This window comes from Oryx dammah, unplaced genomic scaffold (assembly GCF_014754425.2).
Source record: "Oryx dammah isolate SB20612 unplaced genomic scaffold, SCBI_Odam_1.1 HiC_scaffold_10, whole genome shotgun sequence".
NCBI lineage: Eukaryota > Metazoa > Chordata > Mammalia > Artiodactyla > Bovidae > Oryx > Oryx dammah.
Window position 1 is genome coordinate 52,112,563 of NW_024070194.1, and position 27,456 is coordinate 52,140,018.

Below are 27,456 nucleotides of genomic sequence, written 5' to 3' on the forward strand. Positions count from 1 at the left end.
GGTAGTGTCAGCAGGGTTGGTTTCTTCTGAGGCCTTTCTGCTTTGCAGACAGCCACCTTCAGTCTGCGTCTCATGCGGCCTCTGGTAACATGGGCTCCTGGACCCTCTCTGTGTCCATTTTCTGTGCCCGAGATGATGCCATTCAACTTGGATTACTGCCTACCTTAGTGGCTTCATTACTTCATCATGCTTTGAAAGTTCTGACTCCAAACACAGTCTCACTCTGAGATACCTGGGGTCAGGGCTTCACCAGAGGACTTTGAAGGGCCACCATCAGCCCACCATGTTTGCATCAGAGGTTCTGAGTGGTGCACACGTGAGTGCTTCTCACATCAGCCTCTAGTGCGGATGGTAATCGTCAGTGTTTCACACACGAGCAGACAGAAGGTTGAGAAAATCCCAGCCTCACACATTACACACACCTGGGTCTGTCTAACAGCTGTGTTCTGCAATGTTGTGCTGTGTGGCTCAGGCCTTAAGGAATGATGGCTTCCAGGGTTAAGTTGGACTGGTGGGGCTCACCTCATGCCAGTCAGTTTCAGAATTCTTTAAAAACACTGTCCTAGGGACTGTATTGGTGTAAGAACAGACATGTAGACCAGTGGAATAGGAGAGTCCAGAAATAAATTGTGGCATTAAGAAACAAAAAGCATCAAGAGAGAGGGGATATATGTACTTAAAGCTGATTCACTTTGTTATATAGCAGAAACACAACATTGTAAGGCAGTTAGTTATCCTCCAATTAAAAAAACAAACACTGTGTTAGGCCAAGAAAATGCATCATTCTTACAACCCTCCAGCTTGGAAACTGAGGTTTATCACATTGCTGCAGGACTTGAACTGTTGAAGAAAACAGTAGAAGCAACTACGTCTCTGTCTGGTCAGGGTTAATTCTGAACCTCCTAGTTTCTTAAGGCTTTTGTGAAAAGCTGTTATTCTTGATTGGATTTAACAGTCACATATGAGTTTTTTTTTTTTTTCTCTATGTGCTAATTCATTTTTTCTGTCTTCATATATCACAGTAGAATAAACCTGGGTTGCATGAAATAGTAACTGTAGTTGCAGTTTACCTGTTATTCATCAAGAGCCTTTTCACTTAATATGTTTCTGTGTGTATGCATTAACGGTGCCTCCAGATTCAGAACAGTTCTTAAGCGTAAAATGGGCTAATGAGAGGCACACCTCAGACCAGGTAGTGAATTGGAGGGGTTCTTGGACCCTTGGTTTTTCAGAGCATAGTGCAGAAATAGGCAGAAATTGGTGACACAGTTTGCAACCTCAGTATCTAAATGGTTGTTGTGCAAATGTTTGCATAGACAAGACAAGTTGATTTTTTTTAGAGGTGTGAATATTTCCATCTTCAGGCTTTGTAAAAGATGCCTATGCAGCTTATTATATTCTTCAAGTTGTACACTCTTTACTAGAAGGATAAAAATAATAGGTAACTGAAGGTATATACATGAGTGTATTGATCCATACATGCGCACACTGCTTACCACATGCCGGGCGTTGTGTGCAGCTCTGCATATAGATTATCTCTTTTTTCTTTTTTTAATATTATTTGGCTATGCTGAGTCTTTGTTGGACACACAGGATCTTTGATCTTAGTTGCAGCATGTGGGATCTCATTCCCTGACTAGGGATCATACCCAGGCTGCCTGCACTGGGAGAGAAGTCTTAGTCACTGGATCACCAGGAAGTCCCTGGATTATTTCTCTTAAACCCCACAGCTCCATTAGGATTGTTGTCATCATCGTCATTGTTCTCCCTATCCAGTTTGCAGCTGAGGGCCCAGAGATTTCCAGAGCTTCAGCACACTAATAAGTGTTTAAGTTCTAGTACACTAATAAGTAGTAGACTTGAAGCCAGGCAGTCAGACTTCCGAAGCTGTGCTGTAGCTCATGCTTTCTTGCCTCTCTGATGTCACTAACGTTTTCGAGAGTCAGGTGCACATACAAAGATGAAACCACTAATTCCTCAAGCGTCCACTGAGTTCCTGCTGGCTCCGAAAGCCGCCTCCCTGACCTGTGTGGGCTGCTGATTCCGTATCCATCAAGGAATGTATTCAGGGATCTGACCTTCCCATGCTCCAGCAGACTGGGCTCAGGAAACAGCAGTCTTCTTCCTCCCCAGACACACATTGTTTTTTTTAAAAAGCTCCATTTCAAAATGCCTTAATCAGAGTATTCCTGTAGGTAACTGCACACGTGACTGTACAGCGTGACAGATCTTCAAACCAAGAAACTAAAGGCGATCGGCACCTCCTGACTCTTGAGAGTCACGACAGGGTCCTGACTCTTGACAGCGTGGATTTCCTTTGCCAGTTGATCGGCATCATTCAAAGGAAGGAGGGCTTACAGTGCGATCTCCGCTGTTTGGTTCTCACGCTCGGCATCTTGTTCATGAGGTTCATTTGTGTCATGATGCTGGTTAACAGATCCGGGGTGTGACAGCCTAAGTTCCCGCCTCTGTTCTGCTGCTGCTGGCTCCCAGGCTCGGGCTGGCACCAGTACTGCTGCTGTCGCTGTGTCAGCACACATGTTCCTTTCTGTTGGTTACAGGTTAGGGGTGGGCTTTCTGGGTCCTGGGGTGTGCCCTTGGACGCTCTTTAAAATGTAAGCAAGAGTCCCAAATATGGGGGAAATATTTGAAACATAAATGACTGGCAAAGGCTTAATAACATTCCATTTTTATTGGAGTGTAATTGCTTTATAATGTTGTGTTGGTTTCTCAGAAATGAATCAGCCATATTTGTACATATATATATATATATATATATATCCCACCCCACCCCCTAGGTCACCCACAGAGCATTAAGCTGAGTCCCCTGTGGCATACAGGAGCTTCCCACCAGCTATCTGTTTTACACATGGTAGTGTATTATATGTCAATGCCACTCTCTCAGTTCATCCCACCATCTCCTTCCCCACCCCTGTGTCCGCTATATAAAAATTAAAATACTTAAAGACTTTGTACCGGTAGGTCCAGTTCAAATACGACACTGCAAGGCTTTTACTGAACTTCTTCAATGCTGTGTCTCTACTTTTCTTCCACTCGGAGAATCCTGATTCTCAAGGTTGCTAATGATGTTAGACTATCTCACAGTTACTTTTTTGGTACCTTACACACAATTAACAATGCTGATATTGCTACCAAGATATTGCTGGAAACAGTTGTTTCGTGCTTGTTCTCTCCCCATTCTCCTCCTTTAAAAAAAAAAAATCATGCTTCATTTTTTACAACAGTTTTCCCTGTTATTAAACCTCCGCAGTTTCCCCTGTTGTTAAAATCTGGCATTGGAGTGGTACTTTTGTTACAGTTGGTGAAGCAGCATCGATTGATTATTAACTAAAATTTGCAGTTTACATTGTTGTCTGCTGTCTGTGTTGTAACACGTGATAGCTTTAAAAGATTTATTAGAGTATAGTTGCTTTACAATGTGGTGTTTCTGCTGTGCAGCAAGTGAATCATCTGTATGGCCCAGCAATCCTAATCCTGGGGCTATCCCTGGAGAAAACATAGTCCAAAAGATCCATGCCCCCAGTGTTCACTGCAGCACTGCTTACGATACCCAGGACATGGAAGCAACCTAAGTGTCCGTCAGCAGAGGAATAGATAAAGAAGATATGGTACATATATGCAGTGGAATATTCAGCCATAAAAAGAATGAAATCGTGCCATTTGCAGAGACGTGGATGGACCTAGAGATGGAGTGAAATAAGCCAGAAAGAGAGAAGCAAACATCGTTTATTACTGCATATGTGTGGAATCTAGAAAAATTGTACAAATGAACCTATTTGCAAAGCAGAAACACAGACACTTAGTGGCTTTTAACAGATTCATAGTGTCTTCTGGAGTAGTTCCACGGCCCTGAATACCCTTTGTGGTTTTTCCCCCCCTCTCTTCCTGCTTACCTGACACCGAACCCCAGGCAATCACTGAAATTTTACATCTCTATAGGTCTTCATTTTCTAGAATGTGACATAGTTGAAGCCGTGTAGTACGTAACCTTTAAAGACAGGCTCCTTTGACTTAGTCATATTCGTTTCTGGTTCTTCTGTGCCTTGGCTTGGCTTGCTAGCTTGTATGTTTTTATTATTGTCTACAGTTCCGTTGTCTGGATGCACCACGCCTTGTTTGTCCTTTCACCTATTGAAGGACATCTTGGTTGCTTTCCAGTTTTGTCTGAGAAAAGCTGCTATAAACACGCATGTGCAGATTTTTGTGAGAATGTGGTTCTTTGGCTCCTTTGGGTAAACGCGAAGGAGCACAACTGCTGGGTTGTATGGTAAGGAATATGCTTGGTGTCCTAAGAAACCAACACACGGACTTCCAAGGAGCTGAGCCATTTCACACATACGTCCCCCAACCATGAATAAGAGTTCCTGTTGCTCCACATCCTTTTCAATATTTGGTGTTCTCAGTGTTCTTGATTTTGGCCATCCTAGTAGACTTGTAGCAGTATCTTGAAAGGTTGTTGCTGAACCACGAAAGATGCTGGGATTCTTGGCCTCCGGAAGAGAACTTAATCCGGGGCCAGAGACGAGGCTTGATCACTCAGAGCTTTTGTGTAATAAAGTTTTATTTTAAGTGTAAAAGAGATAGAGAAAGCTTCTGACACAGACATCAGAAGAGGGATGAGAGTCCCCCCCTCAAGTGTTAGCAAGGGAGTTACATACTTTTTAATTAGTTATTACAATGAATGAAAATGATGTCTCAAGTTTCTGAAAATTTTACCAGACCCACTCCCACAGTTTACATTTTAGGATACCAAGATGAGAATTTTAACAATACAAAGATCCTACCAGACCCACTCCCATAATGTACATCACAAGATACCAGGATTAGTCAGAAGGTTTTCAGGAAGGTGAAAACTGCCCTCCAGCAGGATACATTGTTGTTGTATAATCCCTAGTACAGAGTTTAAACTGAGTTGTGTAATTGACCAAGACTAAAGAATGTAGAGGAAAAAAAATTTGTCCTTTTCTCCTCCTTGAGAACTCCAGATCCCTGTCTCCACTTCGAGCGCCCCAGACCCCTTTCTCCTTGGGGAGCCTGCACTTCTTATCAATCCGCCTAGGAGTTGACTCTCTCAATCTCATTGTTTTAGTGTGCCGTTCTCTCATGGCAGGTGATGGGGAAAACCTTTTCCTATATTTGTTTGCCATCTGTTTATCTTCTTTGTGGTGTCCGTTAAGATCTTTGGCCTTTTTTTTTTTTTTAAGTGAAGTTTATTTTGTATAGGTTTTCTTTTCTGTTATGCTTTAAATTATTATTTTTTATTGAAATGTAGTTGATGTACAATAGTTGTTTCAGGTGCAGTGTTTCGTGACTGCATAATTGCATAGAGTATGAATGAATCATGGCCCATTTTTTCATTGGGTTGTTTGCTTTCTTATTGTTTAAAATTTCTTGATGTATTTTACAAAGACGTCCTATATCAGATACGTGTTTTGCAAAAACTTTTGTCTCAGTCTGTGGCTCTCCTTTCCATTTTATTAACATTGTCTTTTACAGAGAAGTGTTTTTAATGAATTCCCAGCCAGTTAACACACCTTTTTTCTTTTTTTTTCCTGATAATGCTTTTAGTGTTGTATCTAAGACATTATTTCCAGGTCAAGGACTGCCTAGATTTTCTCTCTAGGACTTTATGCTTTTACATTTTACGTTTAAGAGAGTGAACCACTTTGAGTTAATATTTCTCAAAGTTAAAAGTTTTGTGTCTAGGTTCTTTCTTCTCTTTTTCTTATATAGATGTCAAGTTCCAGCACCATTGGTTGAAAACATTTTCCTTTTCCCATTGAATTGCCTTTGCTCCCTTGTCAGAGACCAGTTGATTTTATCTGTGTGAGTCTACTTCCTGGTTCTGTAATGTTTCATTGGTCTGTTTTCTCACCCGTTGTTGGCTGTGGCTATATACAGTAAGTTTTGTGTTGGGACGTGACAATTTTCTGAGTTTTTTCTTTTTCAGTATTTTATTGGCTACTTGGAGCCTTTTGCCTTTCCATATCACTTTTAGGATTAGTTTGCCGACATTCATAAAATAAATGTGCTGTGATTTTCCTTGGGGTTGGCTGTACTGATTCTTTAGATCAAGTTAGAAAGAATTGATTGGCTAGGGTGGTTCCAGTCCTCCTGTCACAGGTCTGGCTGCCCTGGCTACCAGCCTCCAGAAGACATCTCATTAACATAACAAAGCTTCCTTGCTCTGTCACTTAGGAAATTCCACAGGCCAAGTACCTGGTACCTGTACTGGTTCATGGCCTGAGAATTGGGGACCCCTGGCTTAAAGAATTTAAAAAGTGTTTTCTCCTTCACAGCATAGCTTAGGATGAGTATGCATCTCTGCTCCTGGTAGCCTTCAAGAATCTCCACTTCCTTCTATTCCTTTCTCCGTGCCACACAGGGCGATATCTGCATCTGCTGGCTCAGAGCTGGGCAGCCAGCACTCAGAGGTCTTAGCAAACCTCCTGCCCTGAGGGTCTTGGTCTGGAAGGGACATGTGTCCCTTTCACTCAGGCTCCCTTGGTAAGAACCCACCACCCAGGAACTTGTGTCTTTCAGGCTCATCATGCTCATCAGATACAGCCCTCAGTTCAGTATCTCTAATCATTTTGAATGTCTGAAACATGTACTCTGGTAGATTGCCCAGGAGCACTCAAGAGGATAATATCATCAGTGAAAGTGTTAGTCATCCAGTCGTGTCCGACTCTTTGCAGTCCCATGTCCTGTAGCCCACCGGTTCTTCTGTCCATGGGATTCTCCAGGCAAGAATACTGGAGTGGGTAGCCGTTTCCTTCTCCAGGGGATCTTCCCAACCCAGGGATTGAACCAAGGTCTCCAGCATTGCAGGCAAGATCTTTACCATTTAAGCCACCAGGGAAGCATAATCACCAGCATTGTGCTTATTGACTAAAGTTTGGGCCTTTTACTTGAAAGTCAGCCTTAACTGAAGACTCATAATTTATTTCTTGGAGTATTGTTAGTGTGTTATCCTGGTTTTTTTGGTGTAAAGCCTTGCTGTCTAGAAGTCTGATGATCTGATTTTATTTTCTTATGTCTTTTTTTGCTGGATGCTGGAAAGATTTTTTTTTTACTTCAAGTCCAGGTGTTCTCTTTTGGACATCTTAAAATGATATATAGTCTTCTGTTTGTGGCTATTTGCTGGATTTGTTTGGCTTGTAGAAAAGTGCTGCTGCTGCTAAGTCGCTTCGGTCATGTCCGACTCTGTGCGACCCCATAGACGGCAGCCCACCAGGCTCCCCCGTCCCTGGGATTCTCCAGGCAAGAACACTGGAGTGGGTTGCCATTTCCTTCTCCAGTGCATGAAAGTGAAAAGTGAAAGGGAAGTCGCTCAGTCGTGTCCGACTTCGAGACCGCATGGACTGCAGCCCACCAGTCTCCTCCATCCATGGGATTTTCCAGGCAAGAGTACTGGAGTGGGGTGCCATTGCCTTCTCCCGTAGAAAAGTACAGTCAGAATTAATCAGATTCTCGTTTGGAGACGGCTTGTAAAGAGTCTTCTCTGTTTCCTAGAGCTGAAACTGTGAGCAGGTTGTCTTAACTTCTCTGGATCTCCTTTCCCTCACCCAAAAAATTGGGAAGGAGGCAGAGAATAATATTGCTATATCTGTTAGGGTTACTGTGAGGAATAAAAGTGAAAAGTGAAGTCACTCAGTTGTGTCTGACTCTTTGTGACCCCATGGACTGCAGCCTACCAGGCTCCTCCGTCCATGGGATTTTCCAGGCAAGAGTACTGGAGTGGGTTGCCATCTCCTTCTCCAGGGGATCTTCCTGACTCAGGGATCAAACCCAGGTCTCCCACATCGCAGACAGACGCTTTACCCTCTAAGCCACTGCGGAAGCCCTATTCCTACTGTGGTGAATAAATGAGGTAATAAAATTCTTAGAACCATGGCAGCACATGTTAAGTCTTTGATAAACATTCTTGTCATGACTACTTTAACATTTTTGATTCTTACAAGTGGTGATTCAGTGCCCAGCATAACATATTGATATAGGAAGTACGGTGGCTCAGTTGGAGAAAGGATCTGCCTGTAATGCATGAGAACCAGATTCATTCCTGGGTCGGGAAGATCCCCTGGAGAAGGAAATGGCAACCCACTCCAGTATTCTTGCCTGGGAAATCCCATGGACTGAGAAGCCTGAAAAAAACCTTCCAACATTTCCTTTTTAATGGGAGTTTGTAATCAGCTTACCTCCTTAAGGCGCTGCTCATCTGCCCATATCACAGGTTTTTGTTTTTTTGAGATGAACAAAGGAAATTTATTTATTTATTTTTTAAAATTTTAAATATTTGTTGGAGTACAGTTGCTTCACCGTATTGTGTTAGTTTCTGCTGTATAGCAAAGTGAATCAGCTGTGTGTATACATGCATCCCCTCCCTTTAGGACTTCCTTCCCATTCCAGTCACCAGAGAGCACTGAGTAGGGCTCCCTGAGCTACACAGTAGGTTCTCATTAGTAATCTAGTGTTTAATGGTGTCAGTAGTGTGCATGGGTCAGTCCCACTCTCCCAATTCCTCCCACCCTGCTTCCCTCTTGCTGTCCATACATTTGTTTTTCTCTTTCTGACTCACCTCACTCTGGATGACAATCTCTAGGTCCATTCACATCTCTACAGATGAACCAGTTTCGTTCCTTTCTATGGCTAATACACCACTGAACAACCTAAATGTCCATCAGTGGAAGAGTGGATAAGTTGTGGCATGTATATACAATGTGTCATAGGTTTTGTTACCTCCCCTTATTATAGACCTCCCTGGTGGCTCAGATGGTAAAGTGTCTGCCTGTAATGCAGGAGACCCGGCTTCGATCCCTGGGTCAGAAAGATCCTCTGGAGAAGGCAATGGCAACCCACTCCAGTACTCTTGCCTGGAAAATCCCATGGACGGAGGAGCCTGGTGGGTTACAGTCCATGGGGTTGCAAAGAGTTGAACATGACTGAGTGACTTCACTTTCACTTTTCCTATTATAGAGTAAACTCCTTGAGGACAGTAACTATGTCCTCATGCATTTTCTATCTCTGTCAACACCAACCAAATACAGTGCCTTGCAAACAGTTTGTAATTCACAAAGCATTTATTCATATCACCCTACACATCCCCTGAGAGCAATAAATAACTGTGTACTTGTATTTTCCTCTTTAATTCTCCTGAGCATTTTTGAATTTAAAGTTTTTCTTTGTCTTTGTTCCTGAAGGAAGGACTGTAAGGTGATGTGTTTGGACGGGAAGGATGTTGGCTCTGCCTTGTCAGTAACACAGTGCTCTGGGTCTAGCATCTTTTGACTTAATGTCCCTGTAGACACAGAAGCCTCAGTCAGTGACCATCTTATGGGGATTCTCGGTACATGTGAATTCTCTGCTCTTATTTATGTATAGAATGAGATGTCACATTTAAAAAATCATCAGATAAATTGCTTTCTGTTGAGTGAAAAAGCAAGTCATTGTGGTTGAGGGACCCTTTATCTGTAAATAAGACTCAGTCATGTAACCAGTTTTGAAAACTTGGCTACAAAAACACTTCTACCTCGCCGCAGTATTTAGTTGTGAAGTCAAGGAAAGCTTTTATACCATGGATTTTTTTTTTCTGAAGTTTTAAATTATGAACAAAATTCAAAGGAATACTTCTGAGGATTCTGGGTGTGTGGATGAATATAATAGTTCTACTGTATCTTGGTATCAAATATTTTATTGTCTGTCTTCACTTAAATACGTCGTCAGAAGCTGCATATTTAAGAAAATCTGAATCTGCATCCTTCTGCCAGGGGTGAAATAACTTTAGCAGGTGACATGGGCAGGCATTTTAATCACACATTGTGGAGACTTGGGACCCAAAGTGGTCAGAACAGCCTTTTGGACCATCCTGTATTTTCAGTTCAGATTAATTCTTCTTTTCCGTCAGCCACTTTGGGAGGAATTGAATGAATAGAGCATCCTGTTTGCAGTATAATCTACAGAATTGCACTGAATTTGAAGGGTGTCCCCCTGGAATTGTAAAACAAGTCAAAAGCGACCCTCTCTGAGCATCTCAGGGAGGGTACAGCTGTTCTCCCAATGCAGTATTTGATCCCTCAAGAGTCATCAAAAAGGGGTAGACTATTTGTCTTCTGATGGCAGCTGTATTTTTCTGATTGCTTCCATGGGGAATGCAGCCGGTGAAATGAGCTGATGGGTACAGTCCAGTTTTTGGTGACCGGTGTTTCAGAATTGTTCATTGGGAACCAGCCAGTGAAAGCCACTCAGTTGTGTCCGACTCTTTGCGACCCCATGAACTATACAGGCCATGGAATTCTCCAGGCCAGAATGCTGGAGTGGGTAGCCATTCCCCTTCGCCAGGGGATCTTCCCAACCCAGGGATTGAACCCAAGTCTCCTGTGTTGGGGGTGAATTCTTTACCAGCTGAGCCACTACGGAAGCCCTCTAAGAATACTGGAGTGGGCAGCCTATCCATTCCCCAGCAGATCTTCCCGACTCAGGAGTGGAACCGGGGTCTTCTGCACTGCAGGCGGATTCGTTGCCAGCTCAGCCACCGAGAGGCCCAGTTCTGGCCTTCGACAGGGTGGCACAAACTGTCACGCCCCATGTCACTGCGTGCGTTTCCAAGTAGCTTTCCCGTTAGGCTGTGTTTTTCCCTCTGGATATAAATGTCATTCTGTGAAGCTGGAACTTTTTAAACCTTTCTAAAGTGCCACCAGAGGAATAATTTGCTTCTGATTTGCCAGACTGAAAGCTGGAGAGACGGTTTCCAGTGTGGCACATCTCTGATTTGTTGGATTGTTTTGAAAGCAGGTCTGCCATGTCATCATCTGGTGCTGTAGATTTCATCCTGCTTATATTTCTCTTATGCTGTCTACTAGACGATGAAGGGAAAAAAGCTGAACCTATTTGAAATAACATCTGCTTCCATGCATTATCCAGACATGATGATTCTTTCTCTAGGAGTGTGGGCTAGTCCTTTGATTGTTCGGAATGTAGTCCATTATAATGCTGGCTGGCCCACCCGCTCCTGTACCTTCCTTGTTTTTCATTTCTTTGCTTAGATAAGGCTAGAACTGCTTCCATAAGCTCCAAGTTCTGTATGTCTTCCACGTCCAGTTCTGTATTCTCTGTTGCCTAAATTGAGGGACTGTGTGGCTTATCATTCAAAGCAGGACAGTTTTGAGAGGGACACTGGGCATAATCCAGGACTGTCCCAATCTAATGAGAATGTATGCTTGACATTGCTGCTGCTTTTTATTCTTTATTTCTTTTGCTTATTTATTTTTATTTAAAAATTTTTTGATTGTGGTATAGTTGCTTTATAGTATTGTATTAGTTTCTACTATATAGCAAAGTGAATCAGCTATATGTATACATATGTCCCCTCTTTTTTAAATTTTAATTTCCTTTCCATTTAGATAACACAGAGTACTGAGTTCCCTGAGCTATATACCATGTATAAAATAGTATACTGTGTATAAAATGGTATACTATGTATAAAATAGTTGTCTGTTTTGTACATAGTAGCGTATGCATGTCAGTCCTAATCTCCCGTTCACCCCACCCTGCCTCTCCCCCTTGGTGTCCATACGTGTGTTCTCTGCATCTGACATGACTTCTCAGAGGTCTCCACGGAAGACACCGTTGCCATGCTGAACGTGCCTGGTAAATGTCCAGTCTGTGAGTGCCTGCATGGCTCTCTGATGGAAGTTACTGAAACAGCCAGTTTTTCTTTGATCATTTAGCACTTTCTGGCCGATTTCATCCTTGGCCAGAGAATAAACCATCATCAGTCACACACACAGCACCAGCTATCTCACCCTTCTCCACCCCCTTCACCTTCAAACAGCCCTCTCCCTGCAATTCTCTTCCCTACACGTTCATTTTGGCCTGATACAGTGTTCACCCACATACCACTTCTTTTTTCGTTGTTTGTTTTTTTTTAAATTTTCTCGTTTGTTTTTATTTTATATTGGAGTATATTGGAGTTGCTTTACAAAGGTGTTAGTTTTGGGTGTACAGCAAAGTGATTCATGTATCTCCACTCTTATTTGGATATGTATGATATATGTATTTCCACTCTTATTTGGATCCTTTTCCTATATAGGTGATTATGGAGTATTTAATAGAGTTCCCTGTGCTATATAGTAAGTCCTTATTAGTTACCATTTTATAGTAGTAGTATGTATATAACCAGTCCCAGTCTCCCAATTTATTCCTTCCCTACCCACATACCATTTCTAAAGGCTAGAGATAGAATGAGAGCCAGGGTACGGCAGTGTTAACTGTATGCCAGCACATTTTCTCAGTTATTTAGTTGACTTTTAGAAGTCTATTCTACTTTGAAAATGCCTGGGCAAAACATGGTTCAATATTGCTTTAGGACCTTTAATGATAATTTGTCATCACTGTTCTGGTGCCACTGCTTCCGGACAGTATATGGCTCGCAGGGCCCGAAGCTAAGATATTCCTGCACTGGGAGATTTCCTACCTAGTGTGTGAGTAAGTTGCAGGGCAGGTCAGTGGGGAGACCTGATTCCATTCTGCCCACCTGATTGACTAGGGTGGCTTTTGTACTTTTAAATAACCCATTCTATTTTGGTAGACCTTTTCTCCCTTCTTTTTAGCCAGCGCAGCGTCAGTATAAGACCCGCAATGGACTCTGCGTAGCCAAGTGGAGGGGAGTGGCCGCTGCTCGAATACATGTCTGGTTCTTTGGTCTTTGCCTGTCACAGGCTTTGTGATTGATTCTGAGATTTCAATTCTGTCCAACTTAACTGCCTTCCCAGCGGACCCAGCCCAGAGTCTTTTGTTGCCCTAAATATTTCCTCAAAGGTCTTTTATTAACTTTGCCTTTTCTGTTCTTATTTTTCTCCTTATTTAATATGTAGCCCTGTAGCAATAATGAGAAAGAAAAATACATCTATTAATAGTAGCGTGATCAGGTGAAACAACACATACATTTCTCTATTAAAAAAAAAGAACTTTCAAACTTCATTTTCTCTCCTGCTAAATGCTTGTGTAATAGAAAAGACAATGAAAGGGTTGAAAAAACCCGACTTTCTCTTATTAAATCTTTCGTTATGAATGTTAGCTGGGAGAAGAGCAAAGTTTTTTTCTTCTTAATTAAGGTAGTTGTGACATTTTAGGAAAAATTAAGGCAGGGTATTGAATTATCAGGGTCTTTTTTTGGTAAGCAGAATTATTTCTGTGACACTCAAATGAAGTATTTGCCTAGTGTGAGTGTCTGCCAGTTTTGGTGTGCAACATCTTTTTTGGTTTTAAAACCCCTAATTTTTTCTCGCATGTGGTCACTTGTAATCCACCTCTTTTGCATTTAGGCATCACTGTATTATAAGTGGAAGTGCAATTTCTTAGAAGGGTTTTTTCCCCTTTCCATCTTCCTAAGGGGAATATAGACATGATGGCTAAGCTCAGGCAGCCCGTTTGGACTATGAGGTGGGATTCACACATTGGGAATGGCTAGGCAGCAAGAAACCAGAAACTCTGTACTGCCCATGTATAAGTGAGAGAAACTCTTGTGTAACTCCTGTTATTTCTGGTTTGTTCTCATATGACTCTGGCTACTGTCTCAACTTACATATCTATCAATCTCTTTCTTCTGGTTTTATGTGAAGGCCGCTCTTGTTTTCATATCAGACTATATCCCTCAGAGATAAAGGAATGCTATATCTAGTGGACAGGAACAATCTTAACTCTTATAAATATAGATGTGTGCAAGATGCTATGCAGTGTCTAAAATCTAGCTTCACATGTTAGAAGCGATCATGGTAATGCTTTCAAAATTGTAAAATTGCTCCTTTGCTTTGCCTTTCTCGTCTTCATTCCCTAAAGATTCAATCCTAAAGTCAGTAAGTGCAACAGAAAAAGAGACACATTCAAAGTTTGGGGGCAGGAGGGTGGGGGTGGGCATGGTGGTCCAGAGCCAGGTATGGAACCATGAGTGTGGTAAGGAGAGCATCTGTGCAGGGTAGGGAGCTTGGCTTGGGAGGTCTGAGCCTGAGCAGGATTAGGTTGAGGAAGGTAGATGAGCAGGTGAGGAGGTTGAGTTGGACAGGTGTCCAGGTAAGAAGGAAGAAAGGGTGTGGGGTGATGGATTACTACATTAATACATAGGTTGGATAGTTGAAAGAACTCAGAAGGTTCCACAGAGCCCACTCAACCAGGGAGTTTGTAAAGGCACAGGACATAGCTTAGCAGGGATAAGAAAGCACAGGTGACCATCAGGGGCCCCAGGGGCTTACTGGCACAGTCCACCACCCTTCCCTGCTTCAGGGTCGTTTCTTAGTTGTTTAGGACATACTTTGTCTCCAGATGTGAACTTTCAAGACATACCTGAGTAGTCCCGGTGTGGAGAATGCTTGGACTGAAATCTCTAGCACCGTCTTCTGCATGCAACTGGTCAGTGATCTGCAGCCAAGTGTAAGTCAGTGACCTGCATATCCCTGGATATGTGAACAAGCTGGTCCTAGAGCCTCCAAGGTCTCTGCCACTTTGAACAGAACACGACACATCTCGAGCTTGCCTACTCATCTTGACCTTGACTCTGTGTCCCTGCAGGTCAGCATAGAGCTGTTCACACCCAGATGTGAGATAACTGTGCTTCATGCAGTTACATGTAGGGGTACTGACTGCATATGTAAGTAGCTTAAAGATAATGGAAGCCAGAGTTCTCACTGTTAAGAGAGGGAACTACAAACAGGAAAGGGAGAACACTAGAATGAACCATGCAGGGTTGTAGTGAAATTGATCTATTGGTGTGAACTTGGGATTTTCAATAATACAGTGAAATCTGCACAGATGTGTGTGTATTCTCTAATTCCCTCACCTAAGAATACTGAGACCTCAAATAGCAATGAGCACATCTAGTGCCCAGATTTTGGCTTCTAAGTACCATTTTCTGCACAATAAAAAAGAAGCAAAGCTCACTGGAGAAATGGCTGATGGATTCCAGGCCTGTGGCAGTGAAAGTGCAAGATGAGTTTGACTGTCTCATGCCAAAGAGTAGAAGTACCCAGCAAGTGAAGGGGACGTGTCAGAAGGACCAGGCAGCCAGCTTGGTTGGGGGATTCACACCAGCCACATCAGCGACCATCATAATCTGAACAAATCATCATAATCTGAACAAATGATGGCAACCCATTGACTGAGATAGGACACCACAGAGCCATACAGATGGAAGTAAAATGAATTCGTGATTTCTCCGCAGCAGCCTCGTGGACATTTTGGACTGGATGGTTCTTTCTTGGGTGGGCTGCCTGGTGCATTTGTAGGATGTTTAGCAGCATCCCTGGGCCCTAGACACCACTGCTTAGACCAGTGTTCAGCACCAGTGGTGCCTCAGATGGTAAAGAATTTGCCTGCAATGCAGGAGACCTGGGTTTGGTCCCTGAGTTGGGAAGATCCCCTGGAGAAGGAAATAACAACCCATTCCAGTATTCTTGCCTGGAGGATTCATGGACAGAAGAGCCTGGCGGGCTGCAGTCCATGATGTCACCAAGAGCTGGACACAACTGAGCAACTAACACTAATGCAACAGAAACACAACGTGAGCCACGTGGGAAGGTTAGAGTGTCTAGTGGTCATAGTTGGTAGGATCAAAAGAGCCTCCGTTCCATGAGGATCACAATTGCCCCAGTTGGGGACAATGAAGCACATGTGGATGTGGAACAGGATTGTTACGTAGTTTAGGTATCCTTGCTCCTCCTCCCCTTCAGTTCAGTTCAGTCGCTCAGTCGTGTCTGACTCTTTGCGACCCCATGAATTGCAGCACGCCAGGCCTCCCTGTCCATCACCAGCTCCCGGAGTTCACTCAGACTCACGTCCATCAAGTCGGTGATGCCAGCCAGCCATCTCATCCTCGGTCGTCCCCTTCTCCTCCCGCCCCCAACCCCTCCCAGCATCAGTCTTTTCCAATGAGTCAACTCTTTGCATGAGGTGGCCAAAGTGCCTACTCCCCTTAGAAAATGCTAATTACAAGGGCAAAGGGTAACTTTACAGTGGAGAAGCCTGGCAGACTCAAGTGATTGAGGGAAGGTCACGGTGATGAAACAGATTGAAATCTGTGCCAGTTAATAGGATGCAGTGAGAAGATGACGGCATTTCCTCAGGATTCCTGCTGATGGTGCTAACGTGAGCTAATCAAGAATACACAAAGGTCTCAGTGCTCTGTGGTGACTCAAATGAAAGTAAATCTGACGAAGAGGAGATACATGTGTATGTACAGCTGATTCACTTTGTTGTACAGCAGAAACTAACCCAACACTGTCAAGCAGCTAGACTCCAGTGAAAATTAAAGGACAAAACCACATGGAAGACATAATACAAAATACCTTGGCCTCTGTGCTTCACAATCTTCATGGTCTTGAAAGTCAAGGCAACAGTGACCCAGACTAAGAGGTGACTTGATGAGGCCTGGCAGCTATGTGCATCGTGGATTCTAACCTGGACCTATCTCTGTTAAAGAACTGTTTGGGACATTTGGTGAAACTGGGGTGGCTGAGGGCTGAGGATCAGATGATAATGATGTACTGTGCAGGGGAATGTCTTCGGAGGAATACCCTAAATTTTCTGGGACATAAAGTTTATGAGTTAGGACAGAGAAATGGGTCTTTGTATTGTAGTTTGAACTTTTCTGTAACTTTGTGATAGTTTGAACAAAAGAAAAACGCTTAAAAGTTGCAGTCGGAGTGATGCATATTTTTTTCAAGGATGCTGGGTTCCAATCCTGGGACTCTTCTTGAGAAAAAATATTTGTCTTAGTGTTTCTTGAAGGGGAAAGAACTGTCGTATTAACATAAGGTTCTTATAGAAAGAATATTGGAAAAATTTCTAATATGTTTCTTCACAAATATATATTTCACATTTAAAACTTTAATGTATATTAAGTACACTATAATTAGTATAAATAGTATATAATTTAGATTTATACATATAAATATACAATTTAATATGTATAAATAATAAATGGTAAATATATATAATTTATATATAAATGTAAATTTAACAAATAATAAATATATGGGTATATATATATTATGTCAGTAAGTATATATATACGCCCACCCAGACATACACACACATATATATACAGAGAGAGAGCTTGCTGACCACAAAGTGAAGTTTTAGAACCCAAAGTTAAAGTCACCTTTTAACCCCCACTGGCTTTTTTCTTTTTTGTTTTTTGGTGAATTTGTATACATATTTTCTTTCTTGGTACTTGGAAAACCCTTTTTCTTTTCTTTTTTAAAGGCAAATCTAGTCTTTCAGCAGTTTAAGCTTCCATGATCATATTTGAAACTGGTGAGCCATCTGCTGGTTCTTTGAAATGTCAGCCAAACTTGTTGAGAGGAACATGTGGAGGGCTTTTGCTGTGGTCATGGAGAGCATGTAGGAACATTTCGGGGTTGACAGTGACTCGGGAAGCCGTGGTCCATCTGTGTTGATGGGGTGGTTTTCTAAGCATGGACTGGGGAAGGTTGTTCCTACCAGATCTCCTGACTAGTTCACTTAGTGAGATGGACTCTGGAGGCTGGGCCAGCGCTCCAGGTCGGCGAGCAGAGCTCACTGGCCCTTGTCCTCTTCCTTCCTGTGACATTAATGCCATTAGTGCTAAAATTACATTAGCGCTAACTCGCTGTTCTAATTGCACCATTTATTGCGTGGCTTTTCCTCATGTGGTTTAACATTGAACAGACAGCCTTCTGTGAATCCCTATGTCTATTTTTGTGAGTGGTAACACTCCAACCTGTGAAAAGAACTTAGCACGTTACCTTGCAGGAGCGTTGTAATCTGGGTACATTAACTGACTGTGTGTTTTTTTCTTTTCTTTTCCAGTCACCCTGTCCCACATCACACAGCTGGTCCTCAGCCACAACAAGCTAACAAGTGAGTCAACCATTGCTGTCCTCTGTTACACAATTTCTGATTTGTAGGTAACGTGGTGGAACTGCTAATTCTTCTGTTTTCCTCGACAGTAATGACAGATGATTATTTGGGCAAAGTGAAAGTGTACTGAGATGGCACTAAGATATCTGAGCGTACGGTCTTCCTGTATTTTGTAGTTTTCTGTTTCAAAGAATTTTTCTTCAATTTTTCATGTGTATAAATTGAAGGAAGACAGTGACATTGTTCCTCCGATAATGGTCCCCTTTGGGCATGCAAACTGCTGCAGTGACCTGAAATGCTGAGACTTTTCGTTATTATTTTATGGGAAAAAAGAAGGTTATCAAAAAAGTGTTGGAGGACTTCCTTGGTGGTTCAGTGGTTAACACTTTATCTTCCAGTGCAGCGGGGTGTGGGATCGAACCCTGGTTGGGAGCCAGATCCCACTTGTCTCATGGCCAAAAAACCAAACCATAAAATAAATAATATTGTAAAAAATTCAGTAAAGACTTTTAAAAAAGTGAGCCACAACAAAAAGAAAATCTTTTTTTTTTTAAGTTGAATTTTTTCAGAGCAAAACATTGTTAGCTTTCGTTTATACTTTCTCCTCAAAAGGGGAAAATGTGATTATTGATATACTTTCTTTCCCTGCTTGATGGGGGCGGGTGGGGAGCACAAAATTGTAGAAGCGATAGAAATTTGCATCTGAGTTTTTCAAGTTCTTGAGTCTGATTTCCAGGGAAAATTGTCCCAGGCATTGGGAGTGGTACAGTTAATGTATAGTAGGTTTCATACCTCTTGGTAAAGCATAATCTTGTGTGACTAATGTGGGCCATTTTATTCTTAGAGCTGTGGCTTAAAAGGTGTTAATGACGGGGGCCCGCTGTCCCGTCTCATGTCTAATTGACGGCCGTGTCTTTGTGCTTGCTGTATTTCCTGCAGACTTGAATGCTTTTCTGATCATGTGGCAGGAATTTGTGAGGGAGCTCTCCGAGTTCGGTGAAACAGAGCAGAATATGGTGTTGAGGGATTTGTGTCGTGAATTTGTGTGTGTATTGCGTTATATACAGCTTGAAGCAATGTCACAGAGCTGTTGATTATGGAGAATTAAGAGTGGCTGTGAGGGCCTCTCGTGAGCAGGAGGCGGGCAGATCAGTTCGTTTTTAGCAAAAAGCGAGGGCAGAGTGGCGCCGCTGTCAGTTTGAGTATTGGGAGCCCCAGCAGCTGATAGTGAGGGTGACAGGTCACGTGTGGCTGTTACTGTAACGGGAAATATGCTGCCACGTTAATTGTTTTGGTAGTGAATGGTCCTGCTCTCTCTCCGCTGAGACCCTAATCCCAGTTCTGAGGGGATTTGAAATTTGTTTCAAAGGGTTGACTGCGTGATCCCTACATTCCCCCAGATTTGGTGAGCAGAAATTTCTGATGCTCTCTCTGTTGTGTAGTTCATGAAAATATTTCCTAATTGCCAAGTTTACCACTGGTGTTCAATCTTGCATCGTCATCGGAGGGAAAAACAGTTTCCATTGAAAAAGGAAGCCAAACCTGTTTTGTTCCCATTATACCATTAATTGATTGGTTCCTTAAAAAGTCTTTCAGACGGTCATAGTTTTTCTTTTTATATGTCCATAAAGAAATCTCCAGGATCAGGGTGTTAGTTTCTCTTTCTAGATGTCCTGCTGCTGCTAAATCACTTCAGTTGTGTCCGACTCTGTGCGACCCCAGAGACGGCAGCCCACCAGGCTCCCCTGTCCCTGGGATTCTCCAGGCAAGAACACTGGAGTGGGTTGCCATTTCCTTCTCCAATGCATGAAAGTGAAAAATGAAAGTGAAGTCGCTCAGTCGTATCCAACCCTCAGCAACCACATGGACTGCAGCCTTCCAGGCTCCTCCATCCATGCAGGGAGGCATAAACAGAGTTAAGTTGTGTCTGCTATTAAAGAGGTTTGCTGTGGATCCAAACTTTTTCTCCTGTTTCTCCCCCCCTCCCCCTTTTCCCCCCTTTTTTCCCATTTGAGACACTCTTGACCTAATCCAGTAAGCTCTAATTAATCGTCTTGGTAAATTCTGTTTCAAGCCATTGTGAGTGGTGTCAGTGACGCCTGATCTGTTTCACTAAGGTCAAATTAGCATCTTTTACTATTTTTCTGGCATTTAAATGAATGGCTTCGCTATGGTTTTTCCAGTGTTTATAGTAAATATGTCCATTTGATGGAAAGATAAATATGCATTATGTGGAGGTGGGCGAGTCCGGCCTCCTGTCACTTTTCATTGTAATCAGTGTCTTTCACTTTCTGTGCTTTTTAATGGGGACGAGCTGACAGCACCACATTCAAACTGATGGGACTCAAAAGATAAACCCGTCAGCGCTGCTTTTATCTTGCATCCTCGTGTGCCAATTACACTTCTGATGTGTCGTCTTGTATACCTGGGGGACGAGTCACCAGCTTACTCACGCTGGGACTTGGTCTGGGGACAGCTCTCAACTCTGAGGACTGGAGTCGGTATCTTGGAGCTGTTGGAAGAACGTGGCACTGAGCTGGCCCCCTCTTCCTGCTCGTGGTTTTGACAGATCAGCAAGTCCCTTCAACATAGTATGAGTGAGGCCATGAGAAAGGGGAAAGCAAGCCGATGACCCTCAAATCCCCAAGATTTCGTGAGCAGGAATTCTTAAAGTTTTTGACGTGAGACTTTGTCAGGGTCTTTCAAAATTGTCCCTCTAATCACTGTCAGAGGTTCCTGAGTGTTACAGTGACATGACTGATGTGTAAATCTGGGGGAATGGGTTGGAGCTGGTGGGTTTTGGTGCAGTCACTGGGGTTGACTCTGCTGGTAACAACTCCTTCAGTCCATACAATGTCTGCAGCGGATTAAAGGAGGTGGGAGGTGCAGTAGCGAGGGAACCTTTTTTTTGGCTGTGATTGGACAGGTGACTCTCTGGGCCCCGATGGAGGTGCTTGCTCGCCCCGGGGGGAATGTTTGCAGAGTCAAGATGAGGCTCTGCCGCCAGGCTTTCCTGCTCCTCCCTTCCTCCCCTGCCTGCCCCACCCCCTACCCCTCTTCCTCTTGGCCCTCCTGCAAACTGGAGATATCTCTCCCCCAAATCCTATTGTTCAGAGACTCTCTCTCTTTTTTTTTTAATGTGGACCATTTTTTAAGTCTTTGTTGAATTTGTTACAATATTGCTTCTGTTTTATGTTTGGTTTTCTGGTCACAAGACGTGGGATCTCAGTGACCTAAGTGGGAATTGAACGTGTACTCCCTGCATTGGAAGGTGGAGTCTTAACCACTGGACCCACCAGCAGGGCTCTTCCTTGTCCTCCTGTCACTTCCTGTTCCGTCCTCTCGAAAGATGTCTTAAGCTTGGTTGAAGGCTGAGACCATCTTTTGTTCCTCTTTACTGCCCGTTGCTGAGCCCAGAATGGCTTCCCAGGAAGCCCTCATGTAAAGGCAGTAACGGCAGGACCAGGGTGAGAAACGGAGGGTCTGGGTGATGTGGTCAGTGGAGGAATCTGACAGTTTCTTCAGGATCAGTCAGTGTGTGGATCTGCGTGAATGCAACCACTGCACATTTCTGTTCCTTAACTGCTTGTAGGCTCCTTTCAAATGTGCTGAGCAGTGAGAAACAGAGCCTTATATCCTAGGAATTGCTGTCTTTCCCCTTTACGTGGCCCTTTCACAGGGAAGGAATGATGTACTAACATGGTACAGGCCAGACCTCACTTTACTGAACTTGGCGGAAATTGAATTGAATTGGGGGAAATTGAAGGTCTGTGGCAACGCTGAGTTGAGCAAAGCTACTGGACCGTTTTTTCGAGCAGCATTTGCTCACCTCGTGTCTCTGTCACTTTGGTAATTCTCGCAATATTTCAAACCCTCCACCAGCAAAAAGGTGACAACTGGCTGAAGGCTCAGATGATGGTTAGCATTTTTTTTTTAAGCTTTGTGCTTTTTAATTAAGATATGTACAGTTTTTTTTGACATAATGCTTTGCATGCTTAGTAGACAGCTGTAGAGTGTAAGCACAACCCCTACAGGCACTGAGTAGCCAGAAAGTTTGTGTGACTCAGTTTATTGCAGTAGTTGCTTTGTTGTGGTGGGTGGTCTGAAACCACACTTGCATTGTCTCCGTGGTGTGTCTGGCTCCTCAGGGACACCCCAGGAGGCACAGTTGGAGAGCTGGGGTTGTGCCAACCATGGGTGCTTTTCTCCGCCTGGTAAACCCGGTGGGCTCAGCTGAGTGGACTTCTCCAAAAGGAAATGAAGACATGCTACTGCTATTCTAGGTCTCCTGGTTTGGTCCTCTTGTTACTCTTTCACTTAGTTTTATGTATGCATGTGTGCGTGCTAAGTCACTTCAGTTGTGTCTAACTCTTTGCAACCTTTCAGACTGTAACCCACCAGGCTCCTCTGTCCATGGGATTCTCCAGGCAAGAATACTGGAGTGGGTTGCCATCTTCCCCACCCAGGGGTCAAACCCGAGTCTCTCATGTCTCCTGCATTGACAGGTTGATTCTTTACCACTAATGGCAGCTGGGAAGCTCTGTTTCATGTGTTTAAGATCCCAAATGATTTACTAGTATTTTTAAACAGTTAATTGTAGGATACGTTTCTTGAAATTAGGAATGCTGTCGTATGCTTAGGCATTGTACATACCATCCCACAAAAGTGCCAAAAGCAGGCAGAACATGAAGTAGACCCTTGATTTAATGCCAGTTGATAAATGGGTTGGTAGGTCGTGAGTCCCAGCTGTCTGAGATGGTAAGACTCAGCGCTTGCTTGCTGTCAGGGTCTCTAAGAAGGGGATACAACATTTATTTCAAAGATGGTCTTCCTGTGTCTCTGCCTGCCTGCCTTTGTGGTGACCCTCCCTTATAAGCCAGTGTTAGCTGAGTCTTTTGCAGTGTGCATCTTATCTAATCCCTGGTTCTTATGGTCTTTGGGAGTATTAGCTTTGTAAATGTTCTTCTACTTTTCAGTTTTAAAGAGGAAATTCTGAGAGAATCGTTTTAAAACTTGTCCACTAGAGGTCACTGTTGGGATACTTTTTTTTTCCACCCCCTTCTTCCTCATCTCGTGCTAAAAGATTAAAAACCAAATCGGTGTTGTCAGAGGACGAAATTTTTTTGCAAGCTTCTCTCAGGGTATGTTGTTGCTGCCATTTACATAGGCCAGTTTTGCCACAATTAATGTTGATCCTTCCATAAGGAGGTATGTTATTTTTCTTTTGACTCCCAAACTTATAGTATGCGTTCAGTTTCACGTGTCATATTTATTGTGGTTTCTTTCTCATGTTAGAAACTTTCCTTCCAATCTCTTTAAAGTGAGAGAATTCTGTTGTCTTTTATGTATTTTTTTGTATGGAGTATACATAAAATTTTTTTCTCCCTCGGAAGAAAGCTTAAAATATATATGTATGGAACCAGATTTTAATTAAAAAAAAAAAAAAACAACTGTGTAATACTCAGGAAAATATGCATTTTGTGCCCATTTATATTGGTTCTTTTACTGAATGCCATCATGTAAGGAGGAATACTGTGCATTATGAAATGACTCATATTTTGCATAAATGATAAAGCAATCTGAGTATTAATTTTTTAACATGATGCTTTTCTTAATTTTAAAAAGAAATGGCAAAACCCAGTACTTCAAATATGACAACAGTATTTTCCATTTTGTGACCTATGCATGATAAGGACTAAACCCTGATCATTTTCTGCAAGAAATGCGAAGAACGTCTTTTTGCTGTGTGCAAACATTGATCAGCGGGTTCTATATAAACCTTTCATAAGTGTGAGTCTTGGTATGTGATTGCTTAGTTTTACACTTGAAACTTTTAACTGTCATGTAAAATGTTTTCTTGAGATATTAGCAGCTTTGCTGGCTGTTTCAAGCCTTAACTGGGACCATTTCTTGTCATCTAATGTGTCGGAAATGGCTAGACAGGCAGTAAACCTAAGTGTTATAGCAAAACTTGTTTTTTTTAACAGACTATTTCTTACTAATTTTAACTTATATATGAATTCAAAATTATAGTGGACAAGTAAATGCCAGGATATTTTCTTTAGTGATTTCAATAATTTCTTTTGTCAACACATTAAAATGAATGTAATGTTTTAAGATTTTATGCAGATGTATATATTGATAGGCTCTCTACTGAAAGTGTTATTGTAAAGGAATTAGGGAGGATATTTTGCATTAAAATATTGCAATCTCATAATATGCAGGCCCAATTATAATGAAGAAAATTAAGCAGTTTTTTTAAAAAAGCATAATAAATGGAAACCCTTTTCTACAGACATAATTGATTGTTGAGATGAATGAGAAAAATTAACTGTCCCAACTTATAAGAATGACCTTCACCAGTCTTCCAACACCTGTCTGTTGCCAAGTCTCTAGTTATTTCCTCTTTCATAGATTACTTGTCATGCCTTATGCAAAAGTTCTAGTGCATGGCTTGTATGAAATTAAACTATGAGGGGAGAATATGCAAAATAAATTGTCTCTGTGTCATGAATTTATCTTGTGACAATATCAAAACAACTTGCTGTTTGCATTTTAACAGAGTATGAATGTATTTATAAACCAGAGGCTTTGATCGATAGCTTATTTTTCTAATTAGTGCACATTCATCAATTTGTTCCTGTGCCATCATTTGAAAGATTAGATTTGAAAAAATGTGTACATAATAGTGAGTCAGACAGCTGTTAATCGAACAGTGTCTTTCCAGTGGTGCCACTGGTTAGGTACCATTTACAAAATTGCCTATAGTTGGGAGTTTGTTTTCTGGCGGTTTTAGTTAAGGAAGCATCTGTTGATCCCGTAGTCCAGAACCAGCACAACCCAAGGCCAACATGTGAAGCTGGAGAAGTGGTTTCAATACAGTTGTGACACTTGTCATCCTTGATCCCTTTCATGTCAGCCCTTCCATCCTGAATGCACCTACTCTAGAATCTCTCTTCTCGGAGTCTTGTCCTGTGCTCAGAGGAAGCGAAATAAGGGTGGGTGTTAATTCTTCCACAGTACGTTTTTAAAAGGAGTGACTTCACTTATGGGAATTTCAGAAAGATGGCAGGCTGTGGCGATCCTCATGTGTGGGCAGGTTGAACCTGTCACTTTCCACACCATAGCTCACCCACTGTGGGGAGTTCATCTTGGATAGGGTTTCTTTAACTGTTTTTTAAAAATTTTTTGTTTTTAAATTTTATTGGCGTATAGTTGATTAGCAGTGTTCTGTTAGTTTCAGGTGTACAGCAAAGTGAACCAGTTATACCATGTATGTATCCATTCTTCTACATTCTTTTCCCATGTACGTCATTACAGAGTATTGACTAGAGTTCCCTGTGCTGTATAGTAGGTCTTTGTTAGTTGTCTGCTTTATCTATTTTATATATAGTAGTGTGTATGTGTCAGTTCAAATCTCCCAGTTTATCCCCACCCCCATTCTCCCTGGTAACCGTAGTTTGTTTTCTATATCTGTGACTCTATTTTTGTTTTATATGATTTATATGATTTTTTTTTCAGATTCCACATGTAAGTGATACACCTTTGTCCTCCTCTGTCTGACTTACTTCACTAAGTGTGAGCCTCTAGGTTCATCTGTGCTGTGCTTGATCGCTCAGTTGTATCCGACTCTTTATGACCCCATGGACGGTAGCCTGCCCGACTCCGCTGTCCATGGGATTCTCCAGGGAAGAATACTGGAGTGGGTTGCCATGCCCTCCTCCAGGGGATCTTCCCAACCCAGCGATCAAACCCAGGCCACCCACATTGCAGGTTAATTCTTTACCGTGTGAGCCCCTAGGGAAGCCCAGGAATGCTGGAGTGGGTAGCCTCTCCCTTCTGCAGGGGATCTTCCCAACCCAGGAATTGAACAGGGGGTCTCCCGCATTGCAGGCAGATTCTTTACCAGCTGAGCTACCCGGGAAGCCACTAGCTTCATCTAGCAAATGGCATTATTTCATTTTTTTTTTTTAATGGCTGAGTAGTATTGCGTTGTATATATGTACCACATCTTCTTTATCCATTTCTCTGCTGATGGTTATATAGGTTGCTTCTATGTCCTGGTCATTTACTATTTACAACAGGACCCTCAAATGGAATTGATCTACTAGCAAAAATCTCTATGTAAGTCGTCTGTTGACTCTCCTAGACAGTGTATGTATACATGTGCGTCATGCAGGGGAGGAGGAGATATTCTAAAAGATGCGATGCTTGGGAAAAGGCACTCTTTTACAGCAGTTCTTAACATTTTCATAACTCACCTTTTTTAAGAACAGAGTGAAAGCTGTGTCCATGATTCCTAGAAAACTACACATAATCCTTAAAATTTCAGCAGGTTTGTAGATCCTGTTAAAACCATTCATAAATTTTTTAGGGGCACATGCAGCTCAGATTTAGAAACCTTGGAGTTGGGGAAAGATAACAGTATATTTGCAGTGTGGATACACTGATGATGTTTCTTGGAAATAGGTACAAAACTTTGATAAGGTGTTTTTTTTTTTTTTAAGTTAATGTGAAGCTCATTCTTTTTATGATAGCTATTGTCTTCAGATATTTTTTTTTTAATGTGGACCATTTTTAAAGTCTTTATTGAACTTGTTACAATATTGCTTCTGTTTTATGTTTTGATTTTTGGCCCCAAGACATGTAGGGTCTTAGCTCCCTGATCGGGGATCGAACCTGTATACCCTGCATTGGAAGGCAAAGTCTTAACCACTGGACCACCAGGAAAATCCCCATCTTGTCTAACCTCTTGCTATTCCTTTAGCAGTTTTTTCCTGCCTGTGTAGAGTCCACTCCAGGCACCTGATGCTTAGTGGAAATGCTTGCCCTTCTCTCTCTATCTTGCTCATCCTTCCAAAAGGGGAGATGGATTCTTACCTTTCTCCTCAAAGCCTTCCTTTGCAGCTAACTATGTAGAAAATAAAGGGTGAGGTTATTCACAGCTTTTTAGCCTTGAAGGACCAGACCTCCCAGAAACGATGACCTGAGTGCAAAAGGAAAGGGTGGCTTTGGACATCCTGCTCTGTGTCTGGGGCAAGTAGCAGGCTTCACGTGGCTGAGGACGTGCAGCTGGAGCTGGTGGCTTCGCGTGGCTTTGAGCCTCTGTGTTCCCCTTTCCCCTGCTGCGTCCTCTGTCAGTGTCTGTGTACAGGTAACGCCCTGCTCTGGGGAGTCCCGGAGCTCGGTGGACCAGACGTTGGCCCTGCATCTTCACTTGCTCAAATGGATGAGCAGGGAGCATCCCTAAGGTTGAATGCATGGTTGTTATCATTAGAAGAGGAGTTAACAAGGTCCAGGGTTAAATTTTCTAGCACTGGGCATTTTCCTCCACCCACTTCCCCCTGCCTCATGTACTCCATCATCAGCACCAAGACATAAGATAGGGAAGGAAGAGAAGCAACTTCGTGCAGAGGATGTCTTGCTGAAGTCGTTCTTTTTCTTTTTAATTGGAGTACGGTTGATTTACAACGTTGTGTTCATTTCTGCTGTACAACAAAGTTATACATACGTATGTAAAAATCTTTTTCATTTTCTTTTCTTCCC

General features: G+C 42.5%; 1 protein-coding gene across 1 annotated transcript in view; it reads left to right on the forward strand.

Annotated features, from left to right (window-relative positions):
• RSU1 (Ras suppressor protein 1) overlaps positions 1–27,456 on the forward strand; it is a 199,405-nt gene that overhangs the window by 7,242 nt on the left and 164,707 nt on the right. Inside the window, exon 3 of the mRNA XM_040248968.1 lies at positions 17,860–17,910. Within this exon, the coding sequence (XP_040104902.1) occupies positions 17,860–17,910 (51 nt within the window). The remainder of the gene's footprint in view (positions 1–17,859; positions 17,911–27,456) is intronic.